At 39.9% G+C, this 24,507-nt stretch overlaps 1 protein-coding gene and 1 pseudogene across 14 annotated transcripts in view; both read right to left on the bottom strand.

Moving 5' to 3' along the window:
* Positions 1-262: 262 nt before the first annotated feature.
* Positions 263-2,548, bottom strand: LOC100410607 (heat shock cognate 71 kDa protein pseudogene; annotated as a pseudogene). Its single transcript, XR_004729976.3, has one exon. The product of XR_004729976.3 is annotated as a heat shock cognate 71 kDa protein pseudogene (transcript).
* A 1,426-nt stretch (positions 2,549-3,974) lies between these two features.
* The window catches only part of SLC39A9 (solute carrier family 39 member 9), a 62,118-nt gene continuing 41,585 nt past the window's right edge, over positions 3,975-24,507 (bottom strand). For 7 of the 13 annotated variants that reach the window (XM_078335241.1, XM_078335246.1, XM_078335248.1 and 4 more), the window contains 4 exons: positions 14,505-14,573; positions 12,853-12,938; positions 10,199-10,333; positions 3,975-7,972 (listed from right to left, as the gene is read on the bottom strand). In XM_078335241.1, the coding sequence (XP_078191367.1) occupies positions 7,742-7,972; positions 10,199-10,333; positions 12,853-12,938; positions 14,505-14,573 (521 nt within the window). In that variant the 3' untranslated portion in view covers positions 3,975-7,741. Of the gene's footprint in view, positions 7,973-10,198; positions 10,334-12,852; positions 12,939-14,504; positions 14,574-21,041; positions 21,150-24,507 lie in introns of all 13 variants that reach the window. The other 6 variants (XM_054240097.2, XM_054240096.2, XM_078335243.1 and 3 more) reach the window with 1 other exon arrangement.

Genomic DNA, 24,507 nt, shown 5'->3' with positions numbered 1-24,507 from the left:
TGGAACCTCCCAGACTTTGCCCCAGGTACCTCTTCTGTTTCTGGTCTGTTCTTTTTGCTGTAACAGAACTGCAATCATAACAGTGCTTTCTGGAGTTCTGTGAGTTGTTCTAGCAAATTACTGAAACAGAGAGTGGCTATGGAAAACTCCAAATTTGTAGCCAGCTAGTCAGAAGTAAGGATGGCCTGGGGACCCCTGAAATTGTTGCTGGTGTCTGGAGGGCAGCTTTGTGGAGGGATGTGCCCTTCATGTTGAGTTCCCATTTTCTTTTTTTTTTTTTATGGTGCCAATTTAAATAGTTTTATTTAAGATATTGCATTTTCCACTTACAATACAGTGTTTATAAAGTGCAACGTTAGTTCTTTCCTTCCCCTGTGCATATGTTCCATATTCAAGTATTGAGAATGCCCAGTAACTTACTATAGCAGCTCAACTTTTTAAAACTGCCACAGAATTTGCTACAAATTTAGGTCCTTCAATGCTTTATATGTGTGGAACAATGCTAAATCTATACTTGGGTTGGCTTAATCAACCTCTTCAATAGTGGGCCCTGAGGAAGCACCACCAGAGGGAGGAGCTCCACCACCAGGGAATCCTCCAGGCATTCCTCCTGGCATGCCTCCTGCACTCTGGTACAGCTTGGTGATGATGGGGTTGCAGACTTTCTCCAGCTCTTTTTGCTGATGTTCAAATTCTTCCTTCTCGGCAGTCTGATTCTTAACAAGCCAGTTGATAATTTCATTACACTTGTCCAGAATCTTCTGTTTATCCTCATCGTTAATCTTGCCTTGAAGTTTCTCATCTTCAACAGTTGCTTTCATGTTGAATGCATAGGATTCAAGCGAATTCTTAGATGACACTTTGTCCCTCTGCTTCTCATCTTCAGCTTTGTACTTCTCAGCTTCCTGGACCATACGTTCAATGTCTTCCTTGCTCAAACGGCCCTTGTCATTAGTGATAGTAATCTTGTTCTCTTTTCCTGTACTCTTGTCCACAGCAGACACATTGAGAATGCCATTGGCATCAATGTCAAAAGTGACCTCAATCTGAGGAACACCTCGGGGTGCAGGAGGTATGCCTGTAAGTTCAAACTTGCCAAGCAGGTTGTTATCCTTGGTCATGGCACGCTCACCTTCATAAACCTGAATAAGCACACCAGGCTGGTTGTCGGAATAGGTAGTGAAGGTCTGTGTCTGCTTGGTGGGAATGGTAGTATTACGCTTGATGAGGACGGTCATGACTCCACCAGCAGTTTCAATGCCAAGGGAAAGAGGAGTGACATCCAAGAGCAGCAAATCTTGAACATTTTCAGACTTATCTCCAGACAGAATGGCGGCCTGGACAGCTGCACCATAAGCAACAGCTTCATCAGGGTTGATGCTCTTATTCAGTTCTTTTCCATTGAAAAAGTCTTGGAGAAGCTTCTGAATTTTGGGGATGCGAGTAGAACCACCAACCAGGACAATATCATGAATTTGAGACTTGTCTCGTTTGGCATCTCGAAGGGCCTTCTCTACGGGGTCCAGGGTTCCATGGAACAAGTCAGCATTCAATTCTTCAAATCGGGCATGGGTAATGGAGGTATAGAAGTCGATTCCTTCATATAGGGAATCGATCTCTATACTAGCCTGGGTGCTGGAAGAGAGAGTACGCTTAGCACGCTCACAAGCAGTACGGAGGCATCTTACAGCTCTCTTGTTCTCACTTATGTCCTTCTTATGCTTGCGCTTGAACTCAGCAATGAAATGGTTGACCATTCAGTTATCAAAATCTTCTCTACCCAAGTGGGTGTCTCCAGCTGTAGACTTGACCTCAAAGATTCCATCCTCAATAGTGAGGATTGACACATCAAAAGTGCCACCTCCGAGATCAAAGATCAGCACGTTTCTCTCAGCTCCAACCTTTTTGTCTAAGCCATAAGCAATAGCAGCAGCAGTTGGCTCATTAATAATTCTAAGTACATTGAGACCAGCAATAGTTCCAGCATCTTTGGTAGCCTGATGCTGAGAGTCATTAAAGTAAGCGGGCACTGTGACCACAGCATTGGTAACAGTCTTCCCAAGGTAGGCTTCTGCAATTTCCTTCATCTTTGTCAGAACCATAGAGGATACCTCCTCTGGATAGAAGCTTTTTGTCTCTCCCTTGTATTCTACTTGGACCTTGGGCCTGCCAGCATCATTCACCACCATAAAGGGTCAATGCTTCATATCAGACTGGACAACGGCATCATCAAATCTGCGTCCAATCAGACGTTTGGCATCAAAAACCGTGTTGGTGGGGTTCATTGCAACTTGATTCTTTGCGGCATCACCAATCAATCGTTCAGTGTCCGTAAAGGCGACATAGCTTGGAGTGGTTCGGTTTCCTTGATCATTGGCAATTATTTCTACTTTTCCGTGCTGGAAAACACCCACACAAGAGTAGGTGGTGCCAAGATCAATACCAACGGCAGGTCCCTTCGACATGGTTGCTGGCGTGTAGGCCTGGCCCCGAAAACGAAGAATACCACAGTAATCTCGAGAGCTGCAGGGGGAGTTCAGTGAGACCCTGAGTTCCCATTTTCTAAGTGTACAATTCAACAGCTTTTGGTAGGTTCACAGAATTGTGCAGCCATCATCCCCAACGTGTTTTTTGAACCTTTCCAAATTTCAGATCTGGTTTCATCAAAAAGGAACCTCCACTCCAGGTTCATACACTGGATTATTTCCTCTCTTTAGACTCTCTTAATTTAGAACATTATATATTTTTTAAATATTAATGACCTTTTTTTTTTTTGAGACAGGCTCTTGCTCTGTTGCCCACACTGGAGTGCAGTGGTGTGATCACAGCTCACTGCAGCCTTGACCTCCTGGGATCAAGCAATCCTCCCACCTCAGCCTCCCAAGTAGCTGGGATCACAGGTGTGTGCCGCCACACCCAGCTAATTTTTTTTTGTAGAGATGGGGGTCTCCCTATGTTGCTCACACTGGTCTCATTGGGCTCAAGAAATCTTCTCAACTCAGCCAGTCAAAGTGCTGGGATTACAGGTGTGAGCCATCATGCCTGGTGACATTGACTTTTAGGCTTTTTATCCAGCTATAACATAAGGTAAAAAGCGCAAATCCTGTGTATTGCTTTTTCGCCTGCTATAACCCTATTACCAGCATCCAGATTAAAAAAATAGATCATGTGAACAGGAAATGAAAGGATTGGTGGCTATTTTGGCTAAGCCCAGGTGTTGCAGTTGTGTGTGTGTTTTGATCTAAGGGTAGCCTCCAGAGGAGCTGGGATTATAGGTACCCACCACCACGCCCAGCTAATTTTTGTATTTTTAGTAGAAATGGGGTTTCACCATGTTGGCCAGGGTGGTCTTGAACTCCTGAAGTGATCCGCCTACCTCAGCCTCTCAAAGTGCTGGGATTACAGGCCTGAGCCCCTGTGCCCGCCCTGAGCACAATCTTTGTAACTAGCTATACATGTGATACATATAGAAAATAAGCACAAAGTGGGCCAGTAGTATTTAATGAAATCTAATGACTAAACACAAGTCCACAGAGGGAGAAAAACATTTATCAAATTCACAAGTCACACTTCTAATTAAATCCCTTTAATTTCCAGGGTCAGTTGTTCATGAATCTATCTACTCAAATAAACAACTCCACCCTTTGAAACAAATCCACTGTGGTTCAGATCTCTTGCCTGTTTCTCTTTTCTGAGAGTAGAGAGCTACCTTCATAAACAACATTTCCTATCAACACCAAGCCAAAAAAAACTTAGTGCATTTGTGTCTTTCAGGGCAGACTGGTCTATCAAGTCCTTAATTTCCCCTCTCTCCTGTCTCCCTCCCTTCCCTAAAGGATGTGCCTGTAGAAGGTACACCTTTCTACCATCCATCATAACATTTCATTCCCTTTTCTGATGTTCAAATATAAGTCAATTCTGGTCATCAATCAAAAAACCAAACTGCCAACAGGATAAGTTATGAGCCACTCAGATTCAGGTATGCACTCATAAAAATTTAATATCAGAAAACAGCATTTTTAACCATTCACAATTAAAGTGGAAAGAGACAAAATTATAAGGCAGCCATCCATGGAATGATTTCATGTTTACAAGGGATCCAAAAAAGGGGACATTTAAAATCACTGTTCCAGCTACTGAACCAGGGGAACTGCAGTCTTAACCCATGAGATTTCCAACTTGCTGGCAGATACCACAAGAAAAAAAGATCAAAGCCAGTTTCCTTGTGTTAAGCCACTGGGTTAGGCTGAGCATAGAGAATTCCTAAATGGTTGTCTAGTTCTTTCCCACCAGTCACACATTTCCTTCAGGTGTCCTGGAGTGAATTGAGATGTCTCAAATACAAAGAGGTTACATCATTGGTTTTAATTTCATAGCATCTCCAACAGTGCACTTTGAGTGATGTGGACCATTCTGTATTGAGCAGAAATTTTCTAATGCAAGGAAGGTTCCTCTGTAGAACAACTACAGAGGATTCTCACTTAACACTGCAGCAGTTCTGGATGAATCTGGTCATTATTCTGTCTCCCAAGGGGCTCAGGGGCCCACAAGGCCAGAACGTTCTTTGGGGGTTTGTGCTGCTGTCATACAGTTCCTATGTTCAGTCCCTAGCTACCATGTGTTTCAGGGGCTTAATACACTCCGATGCTGGTGTGTCCTCTTAGTTCTAATTCTTGAAAAAGAGAAAAACCAGGCAGTGACACCTAGAAGTAGGCTGGTAAAAAAAAACACAATCACATTTTCTCCTTTCTGCAAAGAAAGGACAACTCAAAACAGCTACTCCCTTTCTTTTCTTTAATAATTCAAAATACCAGAAAAGGGCTGACTTGGCTGTTTTGAATTGGGAAAGAAAACGGTGAAAGGGGGGACAAAGAGAAAACACATCGCCTCTGTAGGTAGTACTGTTTCCAACTATCTACATTCCAGTGCAGAATCTTTGCCTTAAAAAAAATTTGGCAACAGTGTGCACAGGAAAACTGAGTCAAACTTGGAACATCACTGTTTTCATGAAACAAGAACTGACAAGCAATTAACTGGAGAAGTGGGGCGAATGGATCAGTAGTATTCTTCAGCTTAATTTGCCATTTAAGAGAGCACTTGGAATCTGAGGAAAGTCTACCCCTACCAAGGAAAGGAGTCAAATTGCAATTAAGATTAACTTTGGTTATATGGAAGGAAGAATCATGCTTTTCATCATCAATTGCATCTCTTTGGTAGCCAATATTTCCATCTGTAATCATGGCAGCAACTTAAGTATTGCCAATGTTTTCAAATGTGTTACAGCATTAAGGCATCCACATCTAAAGAGGCAGTTTTAAACAAGAGGAAAACAGAACTGAAATGTGCCAAGAAGTGAACATGGACATGGCCTCTCCTGGAACACTGCCCACCACGGCAGCAAGCTCTTCTTCCAGTGAAGGAGGCCTGTGCCATGCTGCTTGGTTCCCTGCTGCCTGAAGATGCATTTGAGCCCTATGAGATTAGTATGGCTATTTCTGCCTGCTGACCAGGAGAGAAATGAGTAGTTCCTGAGGCAGCAGCTTTAAAATCTGGGAAAGCCCATTGGTAGCTTCTGGGAGCTAAGAGGGCCGTGAAAGGTTTGCTTGTTAATAGTGAGGTCCAGAGGGGAACGCAAATTTGGAAGTCAGATGATTCAATCTTTGCCAAAGTTCAAGGTTCCATCCAGCAAGATAAGATATACTAGCCAAACTTTTAAGCATGATGGCAAGGCACTGCTGAAAGGGGCTTTGGCCAGCAGAACAACTTACTGACCATTGCACACAACAATATGCTAGAAAGCACTACTGTCCAAACCAAACCAGATACTACAATCTGCTATTTATTTCACAAAGTCAGTTTCCAGAGAGAATCTAGGCAACCATATAGTTTGAAGGACCAGATGAAACCTCAAATCTCTCATAAAGTCAGCTGTTTCCATCCAATCAAGGAAGTCATTTGGACTTGACATCCTATACCTTCTCTTGGTTGTAAAATTGTATGCAATTGTTGCCAGTGACTACCTAGAACTGTATCTTATTTGTGCTGCTTTCCTCACTGTGGCCAGCAGAGGGCTCACAAGCTTTATTTCCACAGCTGCTGATCCAGTGACAAATTTACAAAGGAAATAAAGAAATCACAGGCATGCTGGCTTATGTGTCATAGAAAACATTTTTACAAACTACTACATCCACTGCCCTGAAGAAACCAGTCTTGGTTCCCCCTTAATGTAATGTGTTTTGAAATGGTACAGAAAATAAAAATAAATTAATAATACAATATTACACACTTATTTGACAAGACAGGGTTTACACAAATTTTGGCAAATAAGAAAAAAAAATTATCTTAATTTGTTAAACACTTTTGCTATCTCAATTGTTTAAATTACCAGAATATTAGTGATTGTGTCAATTTATACATGAGGAGGTGCTATTTTAAGGGCCTAACAAAGCGGCATTTGACACAAAGGTAACTTCTTTGAAGGGGGATAAAGAATAAAGATATTATTATCTTCGTCATCACAGTTCAAGAAGTGGTTGTCCTGATAAGAATTCATCTCACACAAATATTAACACCAGCAGTAAGCAGCAAATTGTGGGGAGGAAAGACTAGAGGGAAAAGTTAGGAGAAAAGCATGGAAAAGACGAAGAGACAAGAGACATGATTCCAATAAGCTTTAACTCAACAGGCAAACACTTCTCATTTATGATCCATCTTGCTACAGGTGGTTATGTGAACAGACACAGTGTCCCCTAAGCTGACCTAGTATTTAGGCTCCTAGAGGGATTGCTGATCTGGTAAGAGAGAGAAAAAAGACAACCATACATATATATTTTGGTAGTCTTACTTTTAAAGAAGGCTACCATAAAGATATCAACAACCATTGAAAAATCACTTAAAATTTAATATCCCTTAATTTCCAAAGCTATTTTGTGATCTAGAAAGCTACTAGATCTTGGCTTCTCTCTGAGAATGTGGAGACAGATATTCTGCAAAGAGAACTTGAAAAGGAATGCTACAAAATACCAGTCACCTCTTCAGAAGCTACTCCCACCCCTCCTGCTCCATTGGATGGAATGGCAGGCTGGATTCAGAGAGACATGTGCAAAAGGAGCTGTTTAAGTCCCTCTAGACATCCCCTTTCAATGGATATCTCTTTTGAGTATAAAGTGAGCTTTCAGTGTGTCTTGCCATCATTTTCCTGACTCTAATCCCAAATTAACTACAATCACCTTTAGCATCTAAGAGAGTGGGTGCTATGACCTTCCATCAAGGCATGTGGCATAGATGCTAAAGCACCAGTCTTACATGGTGGGAACCATGTTAAAAATCAATGGATAAAGTGGCAGAGCCTCTAAACTAAGCAGAAACAGACATAGCTGAATTACAGAACACTGTATTTTCATAATTACTATTTCATTGTGAGTATGAAATTCTCCTCTTTTCCTTAAAACTAAATTTCATCTTCCCTGAGAATAGGGTCAAGAGAAACATTAGAACTCAAAATGTCAAGGGCCTTTTAAAAGATAACACAATGGGATGTCTATAGCTAACTGCAACATGTTTCTACTCTAAAAGCGTTTCCATTACTCAGGTCTTAATCTCACCTCCCTCCGGACTCTCTAGGAATACATGTGGAGATGGGCAAGGCAAGACAAGAGATTGAGGAAGTGAGTAGCTGTCCTGCGCCGGCTGTTCTCACTGGATGGCAAACGGCCTTGGACCGAGGCTGGACCTTGAACATTTAATGTTGGTGTCCTACTGACAGGATGAGGGGAATGAGGCAACCCAGAACCAGGGCTGCCACCTCCAGGCGGCTGAGGCCTCTTCCTCCTGTGGTGTCGGGCTTGTGGCTGTGCCCCATTCCCCCCACCTCAGGGAGGACATGTACTGTGGCAACATAAAGAAATGTCCCGGCAGAGAAAAGCATGGCCACTCCCGTGGCGTTCACCTCGGAAAGGGCTTCTTTACTGCTCTGTGAATTAGAGAGAGAAAGGAAAAACTAAGTCAAGTAAAATTCAGGGTCAAAAGAAGTCCCAATTAAAAAACACTAACTATTCTTAACTGGTGCTGTCTAGGACACTGGGGACATCTAGAGAACAGAGCAATTTTTTTTTTGAGACGGAGTCTTGCTCTGTCACCTGACTCGAGTGCAGTGGTGGGATCTCGGCTCACTGCAACCTCCGACTCCCTGATTCAAGCAATTCTCCTTCCTCAGTCTCCCAAGTAGCTGGGATTTTTTTTGTATTTTTAGTAGAGATAGGGTTTCACCAGGTTGCCCAGGATGGTCTCTATCTCCTGATCTCGTGATCCACCCACCTTGGCCTCCCAAAGTGCTGGGATTACAGGCGTGAGACACCGCACCCAGCCAAGAACAGAGCAATTTTAAGTTATTCATGAAAAGCTTCCAAATAAGGGTTTAAGAATATTAGTGATATATGCAATTAATTTTTTAAAAAACTTATTGTAAATCAACAATTTATAATTGTATATATTTATAGGATATAAAGTGACATTATGATTCATGAGTATAATGTGGAACAATTAAATCAAACTAACATCTGTCATCACAAATATTTATCACCTTTTCTGGTGGGAACATCTGAAATTTACTCTTAGCAATTTTGAAATGTACCACACACTATTATTAACTATATTTACCGCAGTTCCATCATTCTGTCCATCTATCCATCTAATGTATCTGTCTTTAGAGATGAGGTCTCGCTATGTTGCCCAGGCTGGAGTTCAGTGGCTATTGACAGGCACAATCATAACACACTACACCTTGAACTCCTGGGTTCAAGCAATTCTCCTGTCTCAGCTTCCCAAGTAGCTGGGACTACAGGTGTGTGCCACTGCTCCTGACTCACAATTGCTTTTTAAAACTAACTTTAAGTGCTGGTTCAACAGGTTTGGCTTGTATTATTCTTGAGATAGAACTGGTAACATATTATTGCAGATATTAAATTTAAGACATACATTTATTGATTCTACTAATATTTAATAAGCATCATCTATGCACCAGGCTCTGGGCCAGGTGCTTGAGATAAAAGTAATCAAGATGCAGCAGCTGACCTCATAGAGCTTAGAAATATCTCACAAACTAATCTTTTAAAAACTAATTTCAACCTTTTCTATTAAAAACGTGGACCTGTAGACTAAGACAATTAATTAAAATGCTAAGAAAAGGACATGCCGTAGATGCAGCAAGTAACTCCCCGTCTCCAGAATTATCAGTACCTTCCTGTCAAAAGTTTAAAAAACTTGCACTGATTACTGAAGTGACAGAGTAATCTTTCAAAGGGAACAACATACTGCTCACTGAAAGAAGAGAAGGTTCTTCAGGTAAACGGAAAGGATTTTTATAACACACTGTTAGCAACTAAGATCAACAAACCCTTGCTTAACAGGAACCTAGCCATTCTTAATCTCATTTTTCACATGTTCCTATTAATACAGGTTTTACTGCCAAATACTGAATTGACTGACACTCAGAAGAATCAATGACCTTTAGAGAGGGTGTTGGGGAAAGAGTTCCCATCGACTAGCCCTCAGTCAGTATGCGTCTACGATTTTCCTTCAGTTGCCTGCCAGTTGACATTTAGGAGGGTTGTGGCTAAGAACTACAGCCCAGACAGGCAGGATTATAAGGCATGGAAAGGTCCAGCTTGGAAGCAGACAAGCGCACGTTACACCTCAGGTCTGAAGCTATGTTCAGTATAAAGTATTCAATATAATAAAGAACTGGACAGTCACTATTTGGGGACGGGAGAGCTGGGAGGAGAAGAGGTTGAGTTAGCTGCTCAGCTGCTGTTCTCAAAGGTGCCACGTGGCTTGTTACTTATGCTTCATGCGTCTACCTCAACATTAAATATGGACGGGTTTGACTTACTAGGTATCTGTCAAATGAAACTAGCATGGCTGGTTAAGTTATACTATTTCAAATATTGAAGGACAATCATATTTATGCAAATATTCTTGGAACGAATAGGAAAGAAGTTTTCAAATTAAATGAATAAGGAAATGCTAAATTTATGAAGAGGACAAATTGGAACTAAGATATTTACCCTGTACAATTTTTACTCCTAATTTTAACATTAGTTTGAGAGAGAAACTTATTGGAAAAATTCAATCCAAGAGACCATAAGTTCTAAGAGATCACAAGACACTTGTTTAGATAGCTAGGAGTAGATTAGCTTACCTTACTCAGTCCTAAGTATGTCACCATGGACATAACTGGTGCTGCCAGTGCAAAGACCAGCAAGTGCTTTCTGATTCGATTCCGCTCTAGGCCAGCATGCATCAAGAAGGAAACCAGTCCAAAAGCAGCTGGTGCCTGGAAATAGAAAATAATCTCTTATTATGACTCTATAAGTATGGATTCCTTCTACATCAAGAAGTACATGCCATTTGACTATGTTTTCTCATACAAAAAAAACCTCACAGTGACTCACACTTGTGATCCTAGCACTTTGGGAGGTCCAGGTGGGCAGATCACCTAAGGTCAGGAGTTTGAGACCAGCCTGGCCAACATGGTAAAACCCCATCATTACTAAAAATACAAAAATGCGTGATGGCCGGTGCCTGTAATCCCAGCTACTTGGGAGGCTGAGGCAGGATTATCATTTGAACCCAGGAGGTGGAGACTGCGGTGAGCCGAGATCACACCATTGCACTCCTGCCTGGATGACAAAAGCAAAACTCCATCTCAAAAACAAAACAAAACACAACAAGAGCTGGGGTTGGTGGCTTATGCTTATAATCCCAGCACTTTGGGAGGCCAAGGCAGGCGGATCACGAGGTCAGGAGACTGAGACCATCCTGGCTAATATGGTGAAACCCCGTCTCTACTAAAAATACAAAAAAATAAATTAGCTGGGCGTGGTGGCACTTGCATATAGTCCCAGCTACTCTGTAGGCTGAGGCAGGAGAATCACTTGAACCTGGGAGGTGGAGGTTGTGGTGAGCTGAGATCGTACACTGCACTTCAGCCTGGGTGACAGAGTGAGACTCCGTCTCAAAAACAAAACAAAACAAAACCCACAAAAAACAAAAAACAAAACCAGGCAGAATACCAAAGCTGAGCTATGCCTTTAGCAATTAATGTTCTAAGCCAAGAAAAAATCCTATTTGTGTGTGTTTCTTGGACAGTAGAAAGGAGAAACAGTCAAGAAAAGAAAAATACTTTTAAACAAAAATTACTATGAAATAGAGAAATCTGAGGTCTTGAACTTCTGGCCGCAAATGATCCTCCTGCCTCTGCCTCTGCAAGTGCTGGGATTATAGGCATGAGCCACTGTGTCTGTCCTTTCTTTGGAATTCATTAGGGCTTGTTAAATTTTTTGAAATTATATGTTTTGTGATAAAACATTTAGAAGTCCATGTTTTTTATTCTGTACTGTGTAGCTTAAGAAATGTCAAACCCAGGAGTATGGCCTTATTGGGCACACTAGAAACAAGAGTGGGAAAGGGTTAATTCACAGACCTGGCCAGCCTCCTTCTGACTTCAAGGTGATGATTTACTGTGTGATTCTTAAACAGGTTCTCAGGCTCTTCTCCCAGCAATTCTGATTCATGGAATTTCAGTGGATCACTCAGGACACAGTAAAAGTTCTTATGCAGAGAGAAGCTGACTTGAACTATCCCTATATGATTGAGGTGCTTTTACCAGGAAGGGGGTTTTATAGTTTCAATCATATATGATGAAAAAGGTACTATATTCTTTTTTGTCAAAACTACTTTGTGTATTTTATAAGCAATATATATGTACTAATATTCCTTTATCAGACATTGTGGGGTGCATGGTATAGAAAACTCAATGTATTCTTTTAAGGTGCACATCTTTTTTTTTTTTTTTTTTGCTTTATTTCAACCATTTACATCGAACTATTTCTTAATTTAGAATACATTTCTCTGCTTTTGCAAACACAGTCTACAGGGGATAATTCAATCTTTTCAGAGTCATCATATACGTTTTTAATTCTTTCAGGTCTGTCTTAGTTCTGTTAAAGTCCCTACACTGAAGGCTCCAGATGTATTTGCTCTTTGAGTTCTACCATGTTTTTAGAGTTTTTTGTTTCCCTTACTTTTTTCTGTCATTTATCTCTCCCATTACTGTACCCACCTCTAGGAACCTTTCTTTAATTTACCCTTGGGTTGGGAAATTGTGTAACTGCATACTATATGTTGAGTAAGCATAGAGAAGATTTGAATAAGGTTTTGATAGGCTGTTCTAGCAATTAAAATGGATATACTTTGCTGCATTGACTTGGTGACATTATTTTAGCGGCTTAGCTCCCTTCTAACTTACTTCCTTATCAACTGCAGTTGTCATATTTGGGATTTCATGGCAAGTGAGATATTGCTAGAAATAATTTCTCTTGATCTATATGTCATCTTTCCCAGCTGTGTTACTGTTTTTGTATATACAGTTCTATAATGTGAAACCTAAGACAATTAAAACTCAACAAATTCTCAGGCCAAGTTTTTGTATGGGATGAAGTATTTCTGATTCAGTGTTATTGTGATAGAGAGCTAAAAATTAGTTGTTTACCTGTGAAATTCCTTCTTGCAGTCATTCTGAAACAAAGTTATGTTACAACTAAAAAAAAAAGAAATCTGAGGAGAATCTGACAGTCTGTGTATATGACTACACAAAAAAATTGAAACCCATCAAGCAAAAGCTTAAGAAAGTGGAACAAGAAGCTTTGAACAGATTTATCCAAATCTCTAAAATGAATAGCAATTATGAAACTAAGAAAAATTTCCCAAATTCCAGAAAAAACATTAAGGACCATGAGAAATTTTAATTATGAAGACACTCAATACCAAACCTTACACCAAAATTTTGCTTACCTTATGTAGCATGATTGCCACAAACACAATTAACTGGACACTAGTCTGTGAAGTAGAAGCTGCTGCTCCCAAAGCAACACCATCAGCTATATGTAGAAACAAGGAAACATAAAATACTATAACAACGACAACAACAACAACAGTGTAGTGGCTGAGTGTGTGAGCTTTATAGTCAGGGTCAGCTGGATGCCAGCCTTCTTATCTTTAACATGTGTTCAATAAAGTATGTATTTCTTAGGGTTTTCCTGAGGATTAAATGAGATAACTTACATAAACAGCTTAGCTTCTGGCCCAGACTATTCAATGTTAGTTATTTTGGTTGTTGCTGTTGTGTACTGGAAAACGGACATTCAATTTTCCAACTAATCAAAAAATCCATTGATTAATCAAATTGTAACAAGAGAAATACCAAAGAAGAATTTCAGAGGAAGCATCTCTTAATATAGGTAAAGAAACAAAACAGTCCCATCTACTCAGGAGGCTGAGGCAGGAGGATCACTTGAACCCAGGAGGTGGAGGCTGCAGTGAGCTGAGATCAGGCCACTGCACTCCAGCCTGGCAAAAGAGCAAGACTCTGTCTCAAAAAAAAAAAAGATACTAGAACTCTATATAGATGATGAATATATAATAAGCAAACATTGGTTGAATGAATGAACTGTGTTAGAAAATCGTATTATACTTAGAAAGGACCAGGTAACAGTGTACCACCTTTCACATGCCTTTGTCTGTCACTGACAGAATTCTACTACTAGGACTAGGTTTGGCTTATGATTCTAAAGTGTACCCTGTCAGCAATGCTGAGACCTCTGCATTCCACCGCATACCACTTCTGCTTAAACTAGTGCTTTGCATACAGACTGGTATCAGGGCTGTTCTGGACAAAAGTGCCAAGGCTCTTTTCCAGATGACATTCTAGAGCAGAGGTCAGCAAACTTTTTCTTAAGGGCTAGACAGTAAATATTTCAGGGTCTGCAGTTAGTTGGTCTCTTCCAACTATTCAATTCCACCACTGTTGCACAAAAACAAAAGAAATGGATCATTGCATTGTCTATCTCTTCCTTAGCCTCCTACAACTTTGTCTTCATTCTAACATCAGCCATGTCTGCCTTTCTCCATTTTTTATTGCCATCACCCTAACCTAAATTTTTATCACTCAAACAAACCTAAAGTAGCTATAGGTTCCCTACTCCCATTTTCCCCTCATCTAATTCATTGCTATAGACACAGACAATATATACATACATGGTCATGGCTGTGTTCTAATAAAACTTCCTTAATTTGAATTACATAATTTTCATGTGCTACAATATGTTCCTCTTTAAGGAAAAAAAATTAAAACCTGCCATGTATGTACCTATACAACAATCTTGCATGTTCTTCACCTATACCCCAAAACCTAAAATGAAAAAAAAAAAAAATTAAAAAGAATAGAAACCTTGGGGATACTCTGCAGAGAGGGTAGAAAAAAAAAAGTATAAAAACGATTCTTAGCTTGCAAACACCTGACACTGAGCATGCCAGGCTTGTGCTTGTGTTTCCATTTCCTCAAAGGCCAGTCCAAGAGCATTCAGTGTAGACAGTCCCTGAAATATAAACACTGAGGTCTCCCCTGTGTGACAGAAAACAGAGGTTCCATTGAAATCCAACCCTACCTGCAGCATGGACGACCAGACCCAGCGTGGTGGTGATTTTGGAATTGCTAGACCTTGCTGCTTCTGGATCTAAAGTGGAAATGAGAAAGACAGCATTAAGCTATGTGTGAGACAGAAACTGTTCATGATCTAGAGGTGAAAGAATTTTGTGAAAGCTCTTCAAGTAGATTATTTTCCTCACTACTGCCTTTTTCTTTCTCTCTCTTTTTTTTCTGGGAGATGGAGTTTCACTGTCACCAGGCTGGATGGAATACAGTGGCATGATCTCAGCTCACTGCAACCTCTACCTCTTAAATCAACTCCAGTGATTCTCCTGCCTCAGCCTCCCCAGTAGCTGGGAATACAGGCACGTACTACCATGCCCAGCTCATTTTTTTTTTTTTGTATTTTTAGCCGGGGTTTCACTATGTTGGCCAGGCTAGTCTGGAAATCCTGACCTCCAATGATCTGCCTGCCTCACTCTCCTAAGAGTGTTAAGATTACAGGTGTGAGCCACCACACCTGGCCACTATCTTTTTTCTTTCTGCTTCAAACCCTTATATTTCCCCATCCTGAAGAGGTGGCTAAGAGGAAACTCTTCATTTGACCCAGCCTTCCCTTAAGAAAACTCACTGAAATGTGTAACCCCTAACAACCCCAACTTCCTCCTATACCTTAATCCTTTTCCTCTACCACTCCAAGGAAAGTGCTCTATGGCCTCTGATCATTTCTTTCCAGACCAATCTAACTGTCACTGCCTATCTCTTCCTTGGCATCCTGTAACTTTATCTGCATTCTAATATGTGTCACATTTTTATTGCCATCACCTTCACCTAGATTTTCATCACTCAAACCTAAATTAGCAATAGATTCCCTACTCTTATTTTTCCCTAATATAATTCATCTTACCCATCCATGTCAGATCCATCTTTTGAAAACACCACCCTTAGCAGGGTGCAGTGGCTCACACCTGTAATCCCAGCACTTTGAGAGGCTGAGGCAGGTGGATCGCCTGAGGTCAGGAGTTTGAAATCAGCCTGACCAACATGGTGAAACCCTGTCTCTACTAAAAAATACAAAAATCAGCCGGGTGTGATGGCAGACACCTGTAATCTCAGCTACTTGGGAGGCTGAGGCAGGAGAATTGCTTGAACCCAGGAGGTGGAAGTTGTAATGAGAGGAGATCGTGCCATTGCACTCCAGCCTGGGCAACAAGAGTGAAACGATCTCTTCTGATGTCTCAGTTAACAGGTAAGAATCTGCTGCTTTTCAAATTCAGGGCAAACTGCTATATTAGGTAGGTTCTTAATCAACTAGTTACAACTTATTTCTCAATGTCCAGTCTAGTTAAACCAGTTTGTCAATGCCACCTAACAAAACATTCTTATTCTCCTTTCCCCAAATCTCCTCACCTGTAATTCTTGGCACATACTGAACTTCTCAGCTTGTTAACCCAAAACTTAGACATCGTTCAAAGTCTAACTACAGAACCACTTCCCTCAAGAAAGAATAAAATACTGAAGACTAAGCATGGTGGCTCATGCTTGTAATTGAAGCACTTTGGGAGTCGAGGTAGGAGGATCACCTGAGGCCAGGAGTTTGAGACCAGCCTGGGCAATATCATGAGACCCTATCTCTACAAAATTTAAAAAATTTAGCCAAATGTGGTAGTGGTGCATGCCTATAGTTCCAGGTATCTGGGAGGTTAAGGTGGGAGGATCACTTGCACCTAGGAGTTTAAGGCTGCAGCAAGCTGTGCTCACGCCACTGAACTCTAGCCCAGGTGATAGAGCAAGACCTTGACTCAAGAAAAATTAAAAATTAAAATTAAAAATAAATTTAAAAAATTGATTCTGGCTCAAAACAACTCTCCGTTTGCCTAGATCTAGTGATCTATGGGGGACAGTCTCCACATGTGACTTCAAAGGTTCTTCTATATTACCACCTCTGATACAGAAAGCTATTTTTACTTAAATGTTTTATAGCCCCAGATGGACTGTAAATGATAAAGCATTAAATTTCTACTTCTATCTCTTTTCCTTTAACATATCTCACAGAATGTAGCATAGCACTAGGCACATAACAGTTACTTAATAAATCCTTGCTGAAAGTGAAAAAGATTATTTATGTGTATTAAATTAAGATGTTACTGCTATTATAGGAAACATATAAGTAAATAAAGTTAAAAGATGGGAGCATCAGAATGCCAGGTAAAATGACAGCTGAATGACAGTCAAGTAAATTATAGGGGATTTAATCTTAGGAGTCCGGCACACAAAAGGAAGGGGTTTACAGTGGGAAAGTATACGAGTAAAGTAACAGCTTACCTCTTATTAATAAATGATATTTACCTACTAAAATACTGCAAAGAAGGGAAGCTAAAGAGCCAGCAAATAGTTAAATGTTACCCTGAATTGGAAAGAACAGTCAAATTACACTGTGTACAAGCTGGCTCTGGCCTTATTTTGTACAAAGCCTTGTGGTCCAGTTACACTTAGGATCTTAAAAAATTAGAGGCTTTAAAATTAGAAAGTTTTTACAACCCTATAGAAAAAGACTGCAGTTTAGCATACATTAATATACTTTTATTGATATTTTATAATACATAAAACTCTGCAAAATAAAAACCAGATCATCATACACATGAAAGCCAGCAAAAACAATGACTTCAGAGGTAAAACAGGAGGAAGAATAAAGGAACACAAGCTACATTTAATTCTCTGTATAGGATTAAGGGCACTACTGGGTCCATCCATTTTATTTTTATTTTTTTAGCGACAGAGTCTTGCTCTGTTGCCCAGGCTGGAGTAAAGTGGTACGATCACAGCTCGCTCTCACTTCAGCCTCGAACTAAAGTGATCCTCCCTCCCATCTCAGCCACCTGAGTAGCTGTTACTACAGGCATGTGCCACTATGCCTGGCTAATTTTTAAATTAATTTTTTGTTGAGATGGGTCTTGCTATGTTGCCCAGGCTGGTCTTGAACTCCTGGGCTGAAGCAATCTTCCCATCTTGGCCTCCCAGATCGCCTGTGATTACAGGCGTGAGTCAACATGCACAGTCTACTTTAAATGGAAATGACAAGAATCACAAGAAAAATGTCTTAGAGGCCAATGTGGCCAACTATGTAATACAGCTAGAGTCCAACACCATCCAACGGTGCTTCTTATTTGCTGTTTGGAATAAGGCACATGAATAAAACCATTTATTCCTAAATCAACTTTCCAAGATAAAATTTTATTTAAAAAAAATAACTCTGGAAAAAAATTAACATATCGTAATACAAGATTAAAAACTGTTCTAGACAAAACGCATTTTGTTTTGTTTTAAACTTAATCCCATAATTTTTTAAAAACCGTAATTTGGAAATAATTTTAAACCTTCAGGAAAGTTGTAAGAATAGTTAAAAAAATTGCTATATCTTTTTCTCAGATGGACCTACTGCCTAACATATTGTCCCCTTTGCTTCATCATTTACACTCATGCTCTGTGTACACACACACATTCTTTTTCTGTAACATTTAAAAGCTGTACCCAGCTAACTGGTACAGATACTTCAATGTGTATTTTATCCCCAGATACTTCAATGTGTATTTTCTAAGATAAAAGATATTTTCTTACATAATAACAGTGCAGGTGTCAGCGTCGACGTTTTGTCTAATTTTCTTGCATACTAGAATTCTGTCGATTGCTCAATATTGTACTTCAGGGCCTATTTCCTTTCCAGGAAGGATCCAGTCCAGAATCACACATTTCACTTAGCTGTAACTCTTCAGTCTCTTTTAATCTGGAACATTTCCTCTCCCTTTGACTTATAACATTGCCATTTTTGGATAATACATTCTCCTCCTTTCTTGTTTTTTTTTTTTTTTTTAGTAATAAAAAACTTTTGTGTGTATGTCCTTAGACTATGGGTTCTTGGATGGAATGTTACAAAGGCAATCATGCTTCTCAGGGTATCATATCTAGAGGTGCAGGATATACATCTGCTGCTCACTGGTGGTGTTAATTTTGAATTATATCCTGGACATTGCCAACATTATCTCATGGATAATTGCATTTTGTTATATTCCTCCAAAGAGTGATTTTTTTGTTTGTTTGTTCTGCTTTAAGTAACTTAGTTGGATTAAAACTGCAAACTGTCTTCTGGGTTGCTGCTCAGTTTTCAGTTTCAGCCTCCTAAGTAGCTGGGACTATAAGCACAGGTCAACACACCCAGCTAATTTTTGTATTTTTTGTAGAAAAAATTTTTGCCATGTTGCCTAGGCTGCCTCAAACTCCTGGGTTCAAGTCATCCACCCACCTAGGCCTCCCAAAGTCCAGGGATTACAGGCGTGACCCACTGCATCGAGCCCAGTTTAGTTCATAATTATCTTCAGTTGAGCTACCTGAAATCTACCCATGCAAACATGGTTCAGGGGTCAGCTAGAGACTGAGGCAGTTTATATACAGAAGTTGGGGCTGAGTTTCTCTCCTTTCTAGGATTTTTCCTTCTTTTCAGTGCTGTGACTACTGAAACTCCTGAACTCTGTCCTCTGGCCCTTTAAGACAGAAAGGCTGAGTTTTCTATCAGAGTTTTACCTGTCCCACAGAGGGCTGATTACTAAAAGCAGTAAAAATAGGAAATGCACCCTGTTCCAAGTGTTGACTCCCCTCCAGAAGTTGCTTGCTTTGTGTCACTCTCCATTGTTTGTGGCTTTTTTGAATCCTGTCCAGCGTTTTTAGTTACCTGTGAGGAAGCTGATCTGAAAGCTTACTTGGCCATATCAAAAGCAGAATGCAGTTGACCTTAATTTTGACTATCTGATCAAGGTATCATCTGATTTCTTCATTTAGTTACTACCTTCCCCTTGAAGTCAATAAGGAAATCAAAATTTGCCCCCCTATATTTAACATTCATTGATGATACATGCCTGAGTCAACCTTTACTGAGGCTTGAAAAAAATGAGTATTTTTCCAACTCCAGCACTCTCTCTCTATTTAACAACTGTCATTAAGTATTCTGTGAGCAAGTGCCCTCTCTTCTTCTCTCTTCCTCTCTCTTTTTCTCTACACACGCACACACCCACCCACCCCACAAATGGGTTCATGGATTCTCATTTTTCCTTTTTCTTTTTGAGACAGAGTTTCGTTCTTGTTTCCCAGGCTGGAGTGCAATGGCACAATCTCAACTCACTGCAACCACTGCCTCCCAGGTTCAAGCAATTCTCCTACCTAAGCCTCCCCAGTAGTTAGGATTACAGGCATGTGCCACTATACCCAGCTAATTTTCGTATTTTTAGTTAAGAGATAGCGATTCACCATGTTGCCCAGGCTGGTCTCAAACTCCTGATCTCAAGTCTCAGCCTGCCAAAGTGCTGGGATTACATGCATGAGCCACTGCACCCAACTGGATTGCCATTTTTTTTTAATGGTTTATACTTTATTACTGTTCTTAATTATGTTGCTGCTCAACTTATCCCAGATGTAGCTGGTGGGAACCCTTTTAAGAGGGTTCCTACATCCTGTGACCTGCTCCCCTCTTCTTCTTTCCTTTGTTTTTTTCAGTACTAGATGTTCCAAGCTCACTTGTACTTACCCTGCCCCTGTCCAGGAATCAGCCCTGATTCTTCTCTGAAGAGTCCTGGCATGCTCATGCTAGTGGAATGTCTTTATTTCTAGGCCCCATCTGCAGACAGAGCTAGCATGTGTATATATATGTACATATATGTGTATACAAATATATATACATAAACAAATATATTTAGAAATCACGAGTCCAATACCTCCAATTCCAATCCATCCCTATAGGGGTTCTTTCTTGCCTTCCTCACTCTGTACTTGTGTGTTCCTTCTACACTTAGAACCCTGGCTCCACCAACATCAACACGTGGACCCATTTACTCAATCCTATAAAACATCTAAAGCAGCTTCAGTACTGTTTTGCCCATTCCATTACAAAACAACAATGACAACAAGTTCAGTATGTGTTTATAGTTTCTCTCCCAACTCCACCTAAGACTAAACATGTATAGTCAAATACTACATTCATAATTTACTTGAATTAGTTTTTTTTAATCCCTTCAGTGTGATCTGAAATACAATTCATCTGTTTCCGTTAGTGCTCCCATCCTTATTGGTTTCATTCTATTTTTTGAATATGTAGAATATTGACATTTCCAAAAGTCAGAACTATACCAAAAAGGCATGCTCAGGGAAATATCGTGTGCTCCCAAACCCTCTGCCCTCTCATATCCTCCACCCCACCCCATGCAGTTAACAAGTGTCTTTTGTTTTCTAGCCAGTTCTTCTTGTGTTTCTTTTTTGTAAAGATAAGTAGATACAGTGGATCACTGAACAATGTGGAGGCTGGAGTGTTGACCCCCTACACAGTCAAAAATCCACATAGAACTTTTGCCTCCCCAAAAACTTAACTACTCATAGCCTACTGTTGATCAGCAGTCTGTTGATTAACACATATTTTATTTTTATATGTAGTAATACTGTATTTTTACAATAAAGTAAGCTAGATAAAAGAAAATGTTATTTAAAAATTGTAAGAAAGAGAAAATATATTTACTATTAAGTGGAAGTGGATCATCATAAAGGTCTTCATCCTCATCATCTTCACACTGAGTAGGCTGAGGAGGAGGAGGAGTGGGAGGAGGAAGAGAAGGGGTCGGTCTTGCTGTCTCAGGGGTGGCAGAGGTGGAAGAGGTGAAGGAAGGGGAGGTAAGAGAGGCACGGACACTTGGTGTAACTTTTACTGAAAGAAAATCCGTGTATAAATGGATCCACATAGTTCAAACCCGTATTGTTCAAGGGTCAACTGTATGTTTTTTTTATTTCCCCTTCTTTCTTATATAAAACATAGTATATGCTAATGATCATTACATTTTTTGCTTTTTTTTTTTCATTTAACAATATCTCCTGGAAATCTCTCCCTATTCGTTCACAGATATCTCAATCTTTATTCTTTGATTTTTTTTTTTTTAGAGCAACAGGGTTTCGCACTGTCACCCAAGCTGGAGTGCAGCTATGCGATCATAGCTCACTGCAGCCTTGAACTCCAGTTTCAAGCAATCATCCCACCTCAGCCTCTCAAAATGCTGGGATTAAAGGTGAGCCACTGCACCCTGGCTGAATCTTTATTCTTTTCTACGGCTACATGGTACTCCATTATGTTATATACCATGGTTCATTCAGCCAATCTCCATGACATTTAAGTATTTTCCAATGATAAATAATGCTGCATTGAATAATCTTGTGCATATGTATTTTCATATTGGAGCTGTATTCAAGAAAATCCCTAGAAGTGGGATTTTTGGTCAAAGGGTAAATACATGTAGTTTTGTCAGACAGTGCTAAATTTCTCTCCATAGGTATTGTATCATTTTGCATTGCCACCCACAGTATGAGTGCCTGTTCTATCACAGCTTTGCCAATCGGTTGTATTGTTAACCTTCTGAAGTTTTGCCTGATAGGTAAGAAATGGTATCTCAGCATAGCTTTGATTCGCATTCAAGTGAAACTGAACATCTTTTCATATGTTTAAGGGCCATTTTAATATCTTATTGTGATTATCTGTTCGTGTCTTTTGCCTGCTTTTCTGCAGATTTTTCTATTGACCAAAGATTCTTAGCCAGGGGTCTACTGAGGTGAAAACAGGTAAAATTCAGAGGATGACTGTGACTTTAACTCGAAAAAGAATGCATTTTTATTTTTACTAACCTCTAACTGAAATTTAGCATTTCCTTTATCTTTCTTTTTTTTGAGATGGGATCTTGTTCTCTTGTTCAGGCTGAACTGAATGATCAGTTCATGAGGCTCATGGCTCAATGTAGCCTCAAACTCCTGGGCTCAAGTGATCTTCCCATCTAAGCCTCCTGAGTAGCTGGGACTATAGGCATGCATCATCATTCCTGGGTAATTAATTTTTCTGTAGAGATGAGGTCTCACTATATCTCCCAGGTTGGTCTTGAACTTGAAGGTCTCAAGTCATCCTTTCCCCTCCACTTCTCAAAGTGCTGGGATTATAGGCATGAGCCACCACACCTGGCCACATTTCCTTTACTTTTATTATCATTATTATTTTTGAGACAGGGTCTCACTCTGTCACCCAAGGCTGGAGTGCAGTGGCATGATCTTGGCTCACTGCAGCCTCAACCTCCTGGGCTCAAGTGTTCCTCCCACCTTAGTCCCCCTAGTAGCAGGGACTACAGGTGTACACCACCATGCTCAGCTAATTTTTGTATTTTTTTGTCGGGTTTTGCCATGTTGCCTAGGCTGGTGTCAAACTCCTGAACTCAAAAAGATCCACCCGTCTTGGCTTCTCAAAATGCTAGGATTACAGGTCTTTGTCACTGTGACCGGCCCGGCATTTCATTTAATTATAAATGTAGAAAATACATTCATAATTATATCATATAATTAGTGTCATATCATAAGTAATATCAGCACTATCTATACTTTACTGCCAGTAGAAATCAGACTAATCAGACAGTTTTATGGTGGTAGAGTATCTTTAAATTATTGTTTTCACTCATCACTACTTTAAATTAAGGACTTACAGAACTGCTACCACATCGCGTGATTGCAGCATCCCTGTCTGCAGATGCTCGCTTATGTGATGGAGTTGGGCAACTATCAAGCAGCTCTGCATCTAACAGTCCCTCAGCCACCAAATAGAGATAGTCACAGGGCTCTTGCACTGGGGACCAAGATATTTATGCTGCTTTCCAATACTTCCTATCTGAGAAATTCCCTGCTGACATATTTGAAAAAAGGTATCTATGAATCAATCCTTGATTTATAACTCCCAAATTTATTTTTATTACCAGGGGATCAAAGTGTATCATGTATCAGAATCCTTTTTATTAATATAGACCATATTAAAAATGTTGACCTAGCCAAAGATGAATTCATTGATCTTAAATCAAAACAGTTACTATGACTGGAGTTAAATTTGAAAAGTTTTGGAGAATTCTAGTTGTCCTTTAGAGAAGCTTATCATTCCTTAAAAAGCAAGCTACAAATGTGTGTAAGTACATTTGCAAGAAAATTCCTTTGTAAATCAAGATTTTCTACACCAGTAACCATCAAAACAAAAACTCAAAATCAACTAGATGTTCAACCTGACATACACGTTGCCTTCTTACAGACTACCTCATAATTTAATGTTCTTAAGCCAAGCATAGTACTATGTAAAAGCTAGCATACTAATGTACTAGAAAATAAAATTCAACTCTAACTTGCTTAGGATTTAAATGTATTATTTCATTATTTAATGCACTGATTAAGACATACATTACTATATCACAAATTTGTTCTATTTTAGTAACTATATTTCAACATAGATGGCTTTTTCTGTAATCCTATGTACTATGTTTTATGTATTTAAAAACAATATTCCAATAAAAGGACCACGGTCTTTAGACTGCCTAAGGGCTCCATAGCAAAAAAACTAAGTTAAGTAAGAACTTCTGCCCTAGACTCTCAACCAAATGTGACGGCTTTTTTTTTTTTTTTTTTTTTTTGTATTTCTTTAACTTTATTTTAAAGTAAAAGTTTACATTTGGGATTTCAGTTGTCCAACACTTCATTCTTTCCATAAAGGCTCAATCAGACTTTCCAATTACAGGCATTTTTGTTATCACTATTCCTGAAACACAGGGACTACTACTGCTGTGTATCTGCTTTTTTAGGTGCTTCCTTGGCAGAAGGACCCATAGACAGTGGGGCAGAGGAGCCCCATGTCCCTGACTGTGGTGTGGGAGTCCAGCCACGTGGTGCTGACACCCACTTCTGCCAAGATGCAGCCCCTCTGCCCTGTGCAATGAAGCCCTGCACAGAGCCAAGTGTCGGATCTGTCAACATGTGGCGTGGTTTGGACTCAAGTTTCCTTTTTTTTTTTATCACTGGAAGCAGTGACGGCTTTAAGACAAGCAAAGTAATAAACCACTAAACACTTCCTTGTGCCACATGCCACAACTCAGTATCTCTCCCCACTTAATGTTCACTAGAATCTGAGAAGAAAAAGAGTTTTA

The sequence above is a fragment of the Callithrix jacchus genome, chromosome 8 (genome assembly GCF_049354715.1).
Source record: "Callithrix jacchus isolate 240 chromosome 8, calJac240_pri, whole genome shotgun sequence".
Lineage (NCBI taxonomy): Eukaryota > Metazoa > Chordata > Mammalia > Primates > Cebidae > Callithrix > Callithrix jacchus.
Note: the sequence above shows the minus strand (reverse complement) of the source record. Positions and strands in the feature narration are given on the sequence as shown.